This window comes from Mustela lutreola, chromosome 6, assembly GCF_030435805.1.
Source record: "Mustela lutreola isolate mMusLut2 chromosome 6, mMusLut2.pri, whole genome shotgun sequence".
Classification (NCBI taxonomy): Eukaryota; Metazoa; Chordata; class Mammalia; order Carnivora; family Mustelidae; genus Mustela; species Mustela lutreola.
In genome coordinates this window covers 84,537,490-84,553,010 of record NC_081295.1, presented here as the reverse complement: position 1 = coordinate 84,553,010, position 15,521 = coordinate 84,537,490, and the positions used below count along the sequence as shown (strand labels likewise).

The window sequence follows — 15,521 nt, the reverse complement described above, 5'->3', positions numbered from 1 at the left end:
CAGATACCTGAGAGCTGTGTGGCAGAGTGCTGGAGCAGAGTGCTCCCCACTGTGGCCCTTGAAGCCTCAAAGTGCCAGCCACCTTCCCCTCTGAACGTGCCCTCCTATTTACCATGGGCTTGTGCTGACACGTCCCCTCTCTGCCCATTTGTCACAGCCTTGCCTGACAACAAGACATGGGACACCATGTCTTGTTTCCCAAAAAATGAACTTCCAAAGAGGTCCCTGCTTCTGGTCTTAGGTGGGTCCTCTTCATGTGAGGGTGTCCTGAGGGCTGGCCACAGATGCTCTTGCTTTTCAGGAGGCAAGCAGAGCTCACCCCAAAACCAGAGAAGATGGGTTTGGCCTTACACAGGCCTGCTCTGCTCAGAGGCAGCCTCACCTGACTCCCTCACTGACCTAGGGCTAGCTTGAGAAAACAAGCCCAGGAAAGGAGGGACCCCTGTGCTCAGGATCGTAAGTTGGATCATCCTCTAAAAACATAATACTCTCTATACTTAGAAGAAGAAGAAGCAAAAGCATATGACCATCTCAATAGACACAGAAAAAGTATTCAACAAAATTCAACACCCCTTCATGACAACAACATTCAAAAACCTAAGAATGTAACTTCCTCACCCGGATAAATGACATCTCCAAAAGACCCGTAATTAACATTAGACTGAATGATGAACACCCTGATTTTTTTCCTCTAAGATCAAGAGCAAGACAAGGATGTCTGCTCTTGCCATTGCTCAGCATTGTCCTGGAGGGTCCAGCCAGGGCAGTCAGGCAAGAAAATGAAATAAAATTTATCAGGGTTAGAAAGGAAGAAGTAAAACTATTTCTGCAGATGACATGATCTTGTAGATAGAAAATTCTGGGGCACCTGGATGGCTCAGTTAAGCTTCTGCCTTTGGCTCAGGTAATGCTCTCAGGGTCCTGGGATTGAACCCCATATGGGGCTCCCTGCTCAGCAGGGAGCCTGCTTCTCTCTCTCCCTCTGCCCCTCCTCCCTGCTCATTCTCTCTCAAATAAATAATGTTTTTTTTAAAAATCCTAAAGAATCCACTAAAAATACTGTTGTAACTAATAAATGAACTCAGAAAGGGCACAGAATATAAAATTGATGCACAAAAATCAATCATACTTTACATTCACAGATGAACAAAGTAAAGAATAAAATTAATAAAACAATTTCATTTATAATAGCATCAAAAATAAAATATGAACAAGTATAACAAAAAGCCCACACAGTTTATACCTTGAAGACTACAGAATATTGTTAAACAAAAGTAAAGACCTCAATAAATGGAAAGATAACCCTTGTTCATGGACTGGAAGACCTAGGTGGCAGAATACATAATTTCCTATCAAAATCTCAGCTGGCTTCTTTGCAGAAATTTGACAAGCTGGCACTAAAATTTAAATGGAAACTCAAGGGATCCAAAATAACCTAAACAATGTTGAAAAAGAAGAACAAAATTGGAGGACACACACTTAACAATTTCAAAATGTCCTACAAAGTTATGATAATCAAGATGGTGTGATACTGGCATAAGATAGACCTAGAGATCAATGGGACAGGATTGAGAGAAATCCAGAAATAAGCTCTCACATTTAAGATCAATTGATTGTGGACAAAGGCAACAAGACAAGTGAATGGAGGAAGAATCACCTTCAACAAAAAGTTCTTGGACAACTGGATATTCACATGCATTAAGAATGAACTTGGGGGTGTGTGCCTGAGTGGTTCAGTGTGTTAAAGCCTCTGCCTTCGGCTCAGTTCATGGTCTCAGGGTCCTGGGATCGAGCCCAGCATCGGGCTCTCTGCTCAGTGGGTAGCCTCCTTCCTCCTCTCTCTCTGCCTGCCTCTCTGCTTACTTGTGATCTCTCTCTCTCTCTGTCAGATAAATAAAATCTTTAAAAAAAAAGAATGAACTTGGGCAACCACCTAACACCGCATATGAAAATCAACTAAGAATGGATCAAAGGCATAAAGACAAGAAATGAAACTATTATAAAACTCTTAGAAAAAACATAGGCTCAAATCTCTGTGACCTCAGATCAGGCAATGGTTTCTTAGATGTAACACCAAAAAGTACAGTAACAAAAGAACAAATAAATTGGATATCATCAAAATTGAAGACTGCATTCAGAAGATATCCTAAAGAAAAATCGAGAAGACAACTCACAGAATGAGAAAATGCTTTAAAATTACATATCTGATAAGGGACTTGTATTTAGACTACATAAAGAATTCCTGCAACTCATAATAAGACAAGTATCCCAGTTAAAAAATGGGCAAAAAGGGGCACCTGGGTGGCTCAGTGGGTTAAAGCCTCTGCCTTCAGCTCTGGTCATGATCTCAGGGTCCTGGGATTGAGCCTGCTTCCTTCTCTTTCTCTCTGCCTGCCTCTGCCTACTTGTGATCTCTGTCAAATAAAATCTTTAAAATAAAAAAAATTAATAAATTTAATCTTTTTTTTTTTTTAATGGGCAAAAGACTTGAATAGACCTCTCTCCATAGTCAGAAGGCCAGTAAAAAAGCACGTGGAAAGATGCGCTTGGCATCATTAGCCATCAGGGAAATGAAAATAAAAAAGCACAATGAGATAGTACTTCAACTAGGATGGCTATAATTTTAAGAAGACAGATAATGAGTGTTGGAGAAGATGTGAAGAAATGGAAACCTTCGTGCATTGCTGGTGCACATGTGCAATGGTGCAGCCACTTTGGAAAGAAGTGTGGCAGTTCTAAAAAAATGTTCACCACAGAGTGACCGTAGGATCCGCAGTTATCCTATGATACTGACAAACGGATAAATAAAATGTATTCTATACAAGGGACTAAGGAATAAAGTACTGTCATGTGCTACCTAATGGATAAATCTAAAAAAGATTATGGTAAGTGAAAGAAGCCAGACAGAAAAGGCTGCCCACTGTATGATCCCATTTATACAACATGTCAGAACAGACAACTCCGTAGAGACACTAGACTAGTGGTGGTTTTGGGCTTGGGGTGGAGGGGGAACAGAGAGGGGCTGCTAATGAGGATGGGGTTTCTTTTCAGGCTGTTGGAATGTTCTAAAACTGACTGCTGGTGCTTGCACCATCCTAAAAACCATTGCATGGTACGCTTTAAATGGGTGAATTTTACATGAGTTATATCCTAATTTATATCATTAGGTTGTCTCTTAATATGTTATGTGTCTCTGTCTCTGTCTCTCTCTCTCACACACACACACACCCTGCATTGCAAGCTTCCTGTTTGCTCCCATTCCAGCTTTGACCTGGAGACTGTCACTCTGTCATCCCCACCAGCCCCACCTTGGTCCCAAGCTGCCCGCCCTCAGTCACCTACTGCTGCTAGCCCTACATGCATATACATAGACACACACACACACACACACACACGTGCTTTCCCACCCTGCAGCACCCTGCACAGTCCTGTGCTCCTCTAGGGGAGTGTGTCTGGGACTCCAGAACCCTTCCTCGGGACACCTCCAAGCACCCACGGCTGGCAAAGTCTCTGGCTTGGTGTACCAGCTGGGCCTGGGCAGCAGCACCTTGTAAAAAGGCTGTGTGCCTCTCCTTGATTTGGGGTCTAAAACCCAACGAAGCCTCCACCGGTGACCCCTGGAGATGGGGGAATCAGCCCTTGGCCCTCCCTCTTTCCTGCTCGCTGCCTAAAGATTTGAGTTGGGGAGGGGAGCAGTTTAAAGGAAGGAAAAGGTGCCCCAAAGAACTAGGTGGAGGGTGTAGGGAGAGGAGGTGGGTAGAAGACAGAGCAGGTGCTAGGTGCTGGAAGGGAACCTCTTCAGGACATCCCCAAGAGCCACCCCTTCACCCACCAGTCTTCATAAGCACAGAGACTCGGTACTCTTCCAGAGGCTTTATTCGGGAGTCAGGGACTGCTTCCCTTTCCTGGTCCTTGCCTGCCCCCCCCCCCCCGCTACCATGTAGAACCCCATTCAGTTGGAGCTTGTCCTTCTGCCCCTCATAATCCCCCTCCCCAGCTACACCAGCGAGTAGGGGGAGGGGGCACTCAGGGAGAACCAGCTACCTGCAGAGGCAGAGTCCCAAGCCTGGTAGGCAGGGATCTCCCCTGAATCCCCACCCATCCAGGGAATGAGATGGGAGGGGCAGAAGGGGTCTGGGCCAGGTGGCCGGCCTTGTGCCCCCACGGTGTGTCTGCAGATGAGGCACAGGCCCTGCAGCCTTGTCCATCCAGAGGGCCTTCAGCCAAGAAGCATCTTCAGTGGAGAGGCAGGGTGGTGGGGAGTCGACGGCAGGACGACAGCTGACCTCTTCAGCCTGGGAAGGCAGGAGGTACTTCTGGGAATAGCCCCAAACTCCAATGGCTTAAGGAAGAAGCCAGGAGACGAGGAGGGGTCAAGGGGTTTCAGGGAAGCACTGAGATCTTCTGTCCCTGGAAGAGCAGAACCACGGCCACAGGACAACTGGAGATTGAGCATAAGTGGCCACAGGAACACTGCCCAGAGTAATCCGCAGCTAGCTGAGGCCTGGACCTCCACAGAGGCAGAGGCACTCCTGGGGCAGTGCCAGGAGTGGACATTACAGAGGCCTCCTGAGGGGACAAGATCACTGGCCTGGAGTCTGGTCAGAAGCTGGGGTTAAAGGGGGACTTCTGGGCCACAGAGCAGGACCTGCCCAGGAAACTGTGGCCTCTTCCTTGGAGAAGGGATGATCCAGAGTGGGCATGAGGCCAGGGTCTCCCCACCAGCCCTTGCCTTTGAGTGGTGACTCCTTCAGAAGATTCCAGCCAGGACCAGGGAAGGCAGCAGCAGCAGTCCCAGAAGGGGGCCCCCGATGTGACCAAGGCCCGAGTTCAGCCCTGAATTGACACTAGGCTCTGCACCTGTGGGGAGAGAGAGGCTTTGTCTCAGCATGGACACAGTTCTGCCTGACCTCCCGCCTTCCCTGCCAGGCGTGCAAGTGGGGGCCCAGCAGCCAGGGAGGAAGCTCTTATTCAGTGGGTACAGCCCACAACACTGATGCTGGAGGCAAGATGATGACCTTCTGGCAACAAGGAGGGAAGGTGGGACAACACTACATGCCTTACCAGGCAAAGATGACTGCAGAGCCAGGGTGCGCCCACCCACAACATTAGCAGTGGCAGAGGCATTGGGGGACTTGAAGGAAGTGTGTCCCATGTGGTCCAGTGTGGCCGGCAGCTCTCTTGTCTTGTTCTGGCCTGGAAAAACTGAGGCCAAGACCTCACTGGAAGGAGGCAACTCGGCCTCAGCCTTGCCCACCTTCTGGGAGTGGGGCAGTGGCTCCCGTGTCCCTGTCAAGAACATCTTGGGGTGCAGAGAACTGTCTGGGCTCTTGGGGGGCACTATTGTCCTGCTGGCCTCTTTGTCTGCCAATTTGAAGATGGGATCATGGGTCGACTTGGGGAAGGTAGCTGGCCCCTCATCCAGGGAGAACAGGCTGTGAGTTGCCAAGAAGGAAGGGACCTCAGTCGTTAAGGAAGGTGGAGCCTCTGTTGCCATGGAGAGGGAATCTTCCGTTGCTAAGGAAGATGGTGCCGCGGTTTCTGCAGCAGGTAGAGCCTTGGTTGCCAGGGGGCCTGAGACCTCTGTTACCAAGGAGGATGGAGTTTCCGTTGCCAGGAAAGAAGGGACACTGCTTTTCCTAGAGCCTGAAGCTTGGGTTGCCTGGGAAGCTGGGGCCTCGGTTACCGGGTGAGGCAAATCCTGAGCCTCTTCTGGGTCTGTGATGGGTTCTGACAAGAAACAAGGCCCTGCCTTAGTGCTACAGCGGACTCCACCTCCCTCACCCCACCACAGTCAAGGTGAGGCGACCAAATGTCCTACGATGACAAGCAAACACACATCCCCTCCAGCGACTATATCCTTCATTGGTAATATTATTTTATTACAAGGTTGTTATTTTATTGTAGCACTAAAACAATGTCTCCTTTATCCACCTCTTTGTCCAAATCTTGCTCTCGGCACTCACACAACTACTTTTTCAGGGGAATCTCCAGCTAGATGCTTGTGCCTATCAAGTCCACCGCTTCCCTTGCTTGTCCCCTTCAAGGACACTTGGCCACGCCCACTACCAGCCCCCACCCCACCCCGGGGGAGCCCTATCCTCCGGCCACGCCCACCTCGCCCGCAGCTTGAGGGCCTCCGTCCTCTACCCTCAGCTCCAAGGATTGAAATCCGACCACTTTAAATGACTGGGCGCCAAAGTGACTGCGCAAGGAAGGCGAAGTGGGCTTGGGAACTCGGAGAGAGTGGGCCCGCAAAGGGTCCCCGAGGGACAGTCTCACCAGCCCTCTCCTTACCCCCCTTCTCCCTTTCCCGCCCCAGCCGGTGCACCGGCTACGGGAGTCCTTGGAGGCTCTAATTCCCTCGCAGCCCCTTCCTACTCCTCCCCACCCTACCCCCCAACTCACCACAGAGGGAGTTCTCGCAGCGGTAGCCGGAGGGACATAGAGAGCACGGAGTCCCTTCCTGGTAGGGTCTCTTTCCCTTCACGTTCCCCCTGCGGGAAGCGAGGACGATGCTGGGAGCGGGGCAGTTCCTACAGACCCCTGTCCCGATCCCTCAAACACATACCTAGGTCGGAAGTACCCCTGGGTCTTGCTCCCAACTAGCTTGCCCGGCCGATGAGAGCAGACTCCCATGGGTTCCCTCACAGCCTCCCCAAGAATATGGGGTTCAGGCCCCAGATTAGCCCCCTCCTATATTGTTAGACTGCCCAGCTCAACCCTCCCCTTGGCTCTGCCCATCCTCTACCCGCAGGGCTCCCTGGGCACTCACGGGGGCTCATAGTTGCAAACCAGCAATTGGATATTGATCTCCTCAACACCCTGGAGCTTCTCACAGAAGTGGGAGCCACAGCCAATCCTCTCCGTCTTGGCCCAGACCAGCTGAAGAAGAGCAAACCCAACAGTTTAGCCTGAGTGGGACACCAGTCTTGTATGGGTGGGGAGGGGAGGATCCCTACAACCTGTCAAATCCAAGTCTCTGAGGACACACAGCTCCAGGCACAACTGTAAACAGGCAGTTTGGGAAGAATTTGTCCTGAACCATACACACTATTTCACCAGGCTTTTCTCTGAAAAAAATTCCCTTAGTATATACCCTCATGAATTCCTCCTGCGAATTTTTTTTTTTTTTACAACTTCCTGTGCATTTTAAACAAGGGGTATATCCAAAGGAATGAATCTCAAACATGAGAATCTTAGATATCAGCAACAAACAAAATCCAAGGAAGAGAACAGAAGGAACCATTTTGAACATAGAACTTCCTCCCGCTTCACAAGTGAGCAGTGGTCTGCTCTGCTGTTTCTAAGTCTGGGTCTCCTACCTGCTAGAATGAATTCTGTCTTAAGTATAAAATTTAAAAATCAAAACAGCTTTTGTGCACCACCATGGACTGATACCAGCAGACTCTCCTTGCTATTTCTAGCCGAGTCTGTTCAGGAGTCACTAAAACAGAGGCAAGTTTTTGTTGTGAGATCTGGCTCCAGCTACTAATTCTGCATACATCCCCCAGACTGTTTTTTTTTGTTGTTTTGTTTTGTTTTGTTTTCCTGCTTAAGTTAGCTGAGGATACACCACTGTTGAGCATGCCAGGCGCTGACAGCAGTCTTTGCAGGAGGGTGTCTGTGTGTGTGTGTGTGTGTGTGTGTGTGTGTGTGTGTGTTTTGGAGGTGGCCGGGGGTGTGAGAGGTGGGAGGGTATGGAGGGGAGGGGAGAGGGAGGGGCTGCTGGGCCCTCACAACTTCTTCATCTGGATGGATGATGTCAAGATTTCCTTCCCCAAAGATTAGCACTAAAAATACCACTCAAAAGAAGCACTGGAAAGTGGAATTGGTGGATATGGGTGGGAAGAAGGTCGATCTTCCTTTTTCTTTTTTTAAAAAATTGTTCTGTTATTGTTTGAACAATAAGCATTGGGTGGAGAAGAACAAGAATTCAATAACACTACTGTTAATTCCCCTACACGTATACACACCCCTACAGCACCCGCACCCAGCATCTCTTATCTGGAAACTCCAACTTTCAAAGTGCAGTGAGAACCCTGACATAAGCAAGAAGTGACTTCGAGGGGCAGAGAATGATCTCGAAGGCTCCCTGAAACCTTCACTGGGTGACGATTTGCTCTTATTTTACACATGGCTTTTAAAAGCAGAAGAAAATTTAAACACACAATTGTTTATTTGCTTTATCGGACCCTGGCAGGTTAGAAACAGACACCATGAGAAATGACGGAAGAGGGACAGTGAGAGAAGCCAGAAGTCGAGGGCAATTACCGCGGAGCAAACAGCCCTGCTTGAGGCCGGAGGACAGGACCGCTTAGAGGTCAGTCAGTATTCCTAGCACAATAATCATCCACGACACTGGCTCTGCGACACCTAACTCAGGTTCCTTCAGTAAGAGGAGGCCGAGAGGGGCCATCTAGATTTTCAAGCGATTGTGCTTCTTCAAGAGTCAGCGTCGTCAGAGGCGTGGACAACACAGGAGCTCCTGTCGAAACTTCTACGAAGGATCTCGGGGCCTTAGAGCGGGGACTGCCTGATCTTGGAGCTGGGAAAGGGAGAGGCAGCCCCTGCCCCACCCGCCCACGGCTAGTGCGGCCCCACCCACGGCTCGTGATGCCCCGCCCACTCGTTGTGTAGCCCCGCCCACCCTGCGGGCACGCACCTGCGTGTAGTGGCCGCACATCTGGCCCTGGTCGCAGGTGGCCGCGCTGAGGTTGTAGTGCTCGCGCTCGTGATGCCACTCCTCCATGGCCAGGGGCACGTCCATGCCCTCTTCCGTGATGGCGAACAGGTTCTCCCCGCGCCGCCCGCGCTCCTTGTTGTGGCCCCACACGCACTGTTGCGCGTAGGCCTTGGCGAAGGCGGCCAGCTCCTCGTCCCACCTCTGCGGGACAGGACGGAGAGGTGAGCAACACCTGGCCTCGGGCTCCGTGGAGACGGTGGAGGTGGGTGGGAGAGGGAGGTGGGGATGCCCCCGACTCTGGGGATTAAAGAAGCTTGAAGGTGTCCTGCGGGCCTTTGGAGGCCGGAGACCCTCCCTTCCTGCTGGGTAACTCTTGGCCATGATCAGGAACAGGCCTATGCTCCTGGTGGGCTTCTGCGGGGGAGCTGGGAGGGTTCCACCCTAGGCCATGGAGTTGGCTAAACTTGGGACCATTTACCAGCTGTGTGATTTTAGACAGATTGCCTACCCTTTCTGAACTTTCATGGGGCTTTGTGAAGAATAAATCAGATGATGTTTGTGACAGTGTTATCATTAATTAATATTAATATCCCTCTATATGAAAGGAGGGCAGCTGTGCCCTGCCTACCTCCCAGAGCCACCTGATTGCTCTGAAGACCACAGAATTTCCAATGAGATGTTCAAGGGCTGCATTATTTATCCTGCTATCCTCCACCCCCTTACCCACACACACCATAAATATGACTTGGGGGTGGCCAGCATTCCCCACTCAGGTCCCAGCCTTCCTTTGGGGTCACCTAGCCTCCATGGCTTTACCATTTCCAGGCTTCCCTCCCAGGTGGTCTCAACTTTTGTCAGCTGAAAAACCCTTTCCCCCAAAAGATTGTGTCTCTGCATGACCCACCGAGAGGCCTATTTTCAGAGCCGTGGTGTCTCAAGGAGCTGTCAGTTCCCAAAGGCAGTGTTCTCCAGGGGGGACCTCAGGTGAGGCAGCAGGAGGGAGCATGTTAGGTTAAGGGACCTCTGAGGTTCTGTGTGTCCCTGGCTGGGAGGACAGCCCCAGTGTGGGTGGGAAGAAGGATTAACAAAGGTTTGACGAGAAAGGCCTGGATCCCATTAAGCTCTGTCCTTGGCCTCTCCAAGAGAAATGGATGGCCTGGCAACAACTCTTGCTCCACCCTCTGGCGGCCCAGCCAGCTGTGGGAGCCAGACAGCCTCCAGAGCGCCAGGAGCTTGGGTGACCGTGAGAGGGGGGGATAGTGTGGCTCCTCGCCCACACACGGTTCTCGGGAACAGCTGCCTGGGAGTGCGGATGGGAACATAGGGCTGGGACCACCCCACTTTGTGACAGCAGTGAATCTCTTTCCCTCCCTGGGTGTTTTGTCGCTGTTCCCTGAAGTTCTCTTAGACTCTGGTAGTAAGCGGGTTTGGGGAGTGGGAATGCAGCAGGCTGTGGGGGACTAGGATCGGGGAATCCGGGATGACCTGCAGCGCTCCAGACTGAACCGTGAGCTCCTTTGGGGTAACACGGTGATGTGGTCCCAGTGTCTGGCATAGTGCTGGCACATAGCAGGTGCTCAGTAGACATTAGTCTGCTATTGATGACTGAGACAGACTCTGCTTTAAGCAGTCTCCCTACAGAGCCTGGCTGGGATTCCTATTCCAACTGGATGCGTGGAGTCCCATTAGTAGAGTCATTCCTTTGGGTCTCAAGGCTTCTCAGTCTTCCAGAAACCACAGGGATTTTTGAGAGTCACGGCACCCACCCACACTGGCCACATGGTCACTGTCTGAAAACAAGTCCATTCATTCACTCACTCATTCAGCAGTCCGGGGCAATATGCTAGCCTGGAACTAAGAGAAAGGACCGAGATGCCCAAGTTCACATTGCCATAAACTGCTGATTGGGTCATGATGTGGTCAATGACAGATTTGCAATGGGTGGTGTAGAGGCACCGAGGAGGCCATTTAGCCCAACCTGAGGGCGGAGAAGGAGGCACTAAGCTAATGTAATGGCGGCATTAGTCAGGTGGAGGGAACAGAAGGCACAGCATGAACAAAGGGAGGACAGAAGGGAGAGACAATGTTTTGACTGGGGAAGGACAAGCTGTTGAGGTTATGGAGGGAGAAACTGAGCAGGAGAGGAGGCTGGAGGCGTCAGCAGGGGCCAAACACATAGAGTCTTCTTAGAAGCTGGAGCTTTATCCTGAGGCTGTCAGGAGCCAGTGGGAGCCACTGAAGGGTGTTGAGCAAGGTCAAGCCTGGGTATTGGATTGTTCATTTTGGGCAGCGGAGGCCAGAGGCTGAGGAAGCAGGTAGAGGCTCTTCTAGGAGTCCTTGGGAGAAGTAATAAAAGTTTTATCTAAGGTCAAGGATGGGGGAGTAGGATTCAAGGAAAATGGAACCTTCTGGAAGGTAAAGGTGGTGACGATTAGATGTGATAGCTAAGGGAGAGAAAAGAGTTCATGATAACTGCCACCAGCCTTACCCTGGATCCATTCCCTCTTTTGGTAATCAAATACTGTGTAATACTTACTGGATGCCACACACTGTTCTAAATGCTTTCTACATATTCACTCATTTAACCCTCACAACCATCCTACAAGGGACTTACTATGTTGTCATCATCTTCAATTTACAGATGAGGAAGCTGAGGCACAGAGAGGTTAAGTAACTTAACAAAGGTCATGCAGCTAGTAAATGGTAGAATCAAGATTTGAACGAAGCCACCTGGCCCCACAGTTTCTGTATTTACTACTGCTGAGGTTGAGGCTGAGGCTTGTTCCAGTCTGTCCCCTCCTCCCATCACTTCCCACTGGACTGCAGCATAACCCCTGAGTATCCAAACTGCTTCCCAGAATGTCACCTCACCACCAGGGTCTAGCTCTGTCCCCAAAGCAGCTCCTGGGTGGGTAACCCCCAACCTCAGCCAACAAGACTGAAGGGCATCGGAGACCTACAAATGGGGAAACTGAGGCTCAGTACTGTGTTCCAGGCCTCACTCAGGGAGCTGTTGGCAGAGCTGGTACCAGCATCCAGTGCTCCGGGTCTGTTGTCCGCAGTTCCTGGCTGCCAGGCAACAGGGCTTGAATGGTGGTGCTGAGTGCATTTCTAGAGGCGTTCCTTGACTCTCAGCCTAGGGAATGCCAGTCACAAGTGCTAGATCAGGAAATGGAAGCCTTCGAAGGTAAAAGGAGCCACCCGGAGTCACTTGGCCAGATTGAGCAGAGCTGCTGGAACTCCAATCCTGGACCCTCAGGTGCGCTGCTATATTCCCCTAGGTGTGACCTTGCTCTGGGACACTAGCTATGGGGTGCCTGGACCTTGTTCCTGAGCCTCCCAGGGCACCCAAGGGTCACCAGAGAAGATGGGCTAGCTCAGCCCTCCGGGAGAGCAGGAAGGAGGTGAATTTCTGATTCTCTCTCTTTTTTTCAAAGATTCCTTTTTTTTTTTTTTTTTAAGATTTTATTTATTTATTTGACAGAGATCACAAGTAGACAGAGAGGCAGGCAGAGGGTGATGGAGAAGCAGGCTTCCCGCTGAGCAGAGAGCTTGATGCGGGACTCGATCCCAGGACTCTAGGATCATGACCTGAGCCGAAGGCGGAAGCTCAATGACTGAGCCACCCAGGCACCCCTCAAAGATTCTATTTATTTGAGAGAGCAAGAGAGACTGGGAGAGAGACAGAGGGAGCTAGAGCGTATGAGCAGCGTGAGGGGCAGAGGGAGAGGGAGAAGCAGGCTCCCCGCTGAGCAGGGAGCCTGATGTGGGGCTGGATCCTAGGACCCTGGGATCATGACCTGAGCCAAAGGCAGTCACTTAACCAACTGAGCTATTCAGGCAGCCTTTCTCTCTTTTCATCTTGAGCCTAAACATCCCATCCTAACCCTACTGTCAAATAACCCTCCCTCTGAACAGAGGTAACCACCACCCCAAATCTGGCTTCCATCACCTGTAAGCATGTCTCTGTATCTTTACTACATTTGCATGTGTCCTCACAAGTGTGCAGTAGTAGTTTTTACCCGTTTTTAAACCTTATATAAATGTACCCTCCTATACATATATTTCTTGAGATTTCATCCCCAGACCCCATCAGTGTTCTATCTGGAGATTCAGTCCTTGTTGCCATATGCCAGATTCAGTCCATCTAGCTCTAATGGTGACCCATTTTACAGATGCAGAACTGACGGTCCTTACTAGGTTAAGGGACCCACCCCAAATCGCAGGTCTTGTCGTATGACCGAGACAGAATGGCAGCTGTGGGATGCTGAGCCCTCTCTGCTTCTGATTCCTGTTCTCTCCCACCTCCTTATACATCCCTCCTACCCTATGCCAGGACCCCTCCTACTCCCTCCCCTTGTTTCCTCTCCTCATTGCCTTGGAAGGCCTCTGAAAGACCATCTTTACCAAGGTGTTAGGAATTTCCTATGTCCCCCCTATGAGGTGCATCAGCATTTTAGGAGTGCTGGGGAAGGGGCCATTGAGTGGGAAGCTGGGGACTCCCAGGCCTGGCTCTACCAGCTGTGTGACTTGGAGGGAGCAGTAAGTCCCTCGGAGCCTCAGTTTCCTGATCTGTAGAATGGGGCTACTTCTGGGAACCTGTGAATTACATAATGTCTCTGACACTGATCAGAGAGGTGAGTCTTAGAGATAGCTTCAGCTTGAGGGTAGGAGGAATTGGGGGACCCAGCCCAGCACCCCATCAGTTCCGGCAGGTGAGTGGCCCCTGGCCACCACACTCACCATATGCAGCATGTCCGCAGCAGGTGGGGACACCTGGGCCCGGTAGAGGTTGTGCAGCTCCACCAATGCACGTTTCTCATCATCACTGAGGGCGCCGTTGGGACTCACAGTGGCGGCCAGCAGCAGCAGCAGCAGTGGACTGCAGGAGATGTGCATGGTGGCCAGTCCTCCCAGCCTCTCCCGGCCAGGGGTCTGGCAGCTGGATTTGAAGTCCTTCCCACACAAGCACCACCCTGGCTGGAGACGGCGGGGAGGGGCCGTCTGCAGGCCTGGCCCGGCTCACACAGCGTCTCCAGGAGGGCTGGGTGCTTGGGTCCTGACCAGAGCTGAGTCCACTCCCAGCATTTATCTCCCCTCAGAGTCCTTGGCAAAAGCCTCCTTTCTCTTGGTAACAGGGGCTCAGGCCCAGTGCTGTGTGCGTTCCCCTGTCCCTCCTGAGTTGTGGACAGGTCCTCAAGGGCAAAATAGAGTAACCCAGGTCGCACCCACTAGATGCTGTGGACAAGTATGAGGACAAAAACCACGTGGACCCTACCCCTGAGGACTGAGCAGGTTGAAGGAGCTGGAGTTGGCTTATGGAAGGATGGGGGAAGACAGGATGTATTTGCTAAAAAAGGCCAACCAAAACCTGAATCCTGGTTCTGCTCCTTTGCTGACTGGGCTTTTGCCAGTTTTCTTAATCAAGTCAGTGGGGCAATAGTACCTGCCTCACGGGGTGGAAGGAGGATCAAGTGAGGTCAAATGCATGTAAGGTGCCCAGGACGGTACTTGCCACTCAGAAACAGTAGACAACAACTACCCACAGGGCATGGCCTTGGCCAGCAGCCAGTCCCAGGGGAGGAAGGACTCCTGCCCACAGGAGAAGAGACCGCAGTGTTTCCCACTCTAGCTGTATCCTGGAATAGGGCTTTTCGCAATGGATAAAATGTTAGCTTCTGCATACCCTTTGTGAATGCATTGGCTTGAGGCGCTCTTTTGGAAATGGGACACTGGGATCTTTCCTGCTCTGAATATCTAGGAAATAGAATGTATGTGTTCTAGAAATCAAGAGAGAACAGAAAAGCAGAGGGATGAGTGAGCTGATGCGGCAGGAGTTCTGAGGCGAGTGTATGAGAAGGGAAGTAGGCCCAGGGGCAAATTATCAAATTATATATCTGATAAGGGATTAATATATACAAAGGACTCCTACAATTCAAGAATACAACAACCAAACAATCTAATTTAAAAATGGACAAAGGAGGGGGGGCCGCCACGGTGGCTCAGTGGGTTGAGCCTCTGCCTTAGGCTCAGGTCACGATCTCAGGGTCCTGGGATCGAGCCCCGCATGGGGGGTGGTTCTCTGCTCAGTGGGGAGCCTGCTTTCCCCTCTCTCTCTGTCTGCCTCTCTGCCTACTTGTGATCTCTGTCAAATAAATAAATAAAATATTTTTTTAAAAAATGGACAAAGGACTTGGAACAGACATTTCTCCAAAGAAGATATACAAGTGAGCAAAAAGGATGTGAAAAGTCACCAGTCATTAGGGAAATGCAAATCAAAACCACAATAAGATATCACTTCCTACCCATTAGGATGGCTATTATAACAACAGCGCTCCCCCCAAAATAGCAAGTGTTGGCAAATATACAGTGAAATTGACACACTTGTGCATTGCTGCTGAAAATGTAAAATGGTGCAACCACTCTGGAAGATAGTAAGGTGGTTACTGAGAAAAACTAAACAGAGTGACATTACGATCCAACAAGTCCACTTCTGGATATATATCCAAAAGAAGTTAAAGCAGAGATTCGAACAGAGAGTGACACACCAATGTTTATAGCAGCACTATTTGCAATATCTAAAAGGCGGAAAGGACCCAAATGGCCATCAATGAATATTGCATAAACATAATGTGATCCTTGTATACAATGAAATATTATTCAGCCTTAAGAAAGGAAGGGAATCCTGTCACAGGCTACAACATGGATGAACTCTGAAGACATTCTGCTAAGTGAAATAAGCCAGACACAAATTATTCCACTTATATGAGGGACACAGAGGAGTCAGATTCATAGAGACAGAAAGTAGAATGGTAGTTTCCAGGGGCTAGAGGAG

At 50.4% G+C, this 15,521-nt stretch overlaps 1 protein-coding gene across 4 annotated transcripts; it reads right to left on the bottom strand.

Annotated features, from left to right (window-relative positions):
• Positions 1 to 3,858: 3,858 nt before the first annotated feature.
• On the bottom strand, positions 3,859 to 13,626 carry PI16 (peptidase inhibitor 16). Of its 4 annotated transcripts, none has more exons than XM_059177798.1 (7): positions 13,430 to 13,624; positions 8,666 to 8,887; positions 6,776 to 6,885; positions 6,409 to 6,497; positions 5,065 to 5,730; positions 4,733 to 4,860; positions 3,859 to 4,410 (listed from the first exon to the last, which is right to left on the bottom strand). In XM_059177798.1, exons 1-6 carry the CDS (start codon positions 13,583 to 13,585, stop codon positions 4,751 to 4,753), a joined length of 1,353 nt encoding a protein of 450 aa, XP_059033781.1. In that variant the 5' UTR covers positions 13,586 to 13,624; the 3' UTR covers positions 3,859 to 4,410; positions 4,733 to 4,750. The 4 variants fall into 4 exon arrangements, with proteins under 4 accessions (XP_059033781.1, XP_059033780.1, XP_059033779.1 ...); XM_059177797.1 differs by having other exon boundaries at positions 3,859 to 4,295; XM_059177796.1 differs by having other exon boundaries at positions 3,859 to 4,860.
• Positions 13,627 to 15,521: the final 1,895 nt, after the last annotated feature.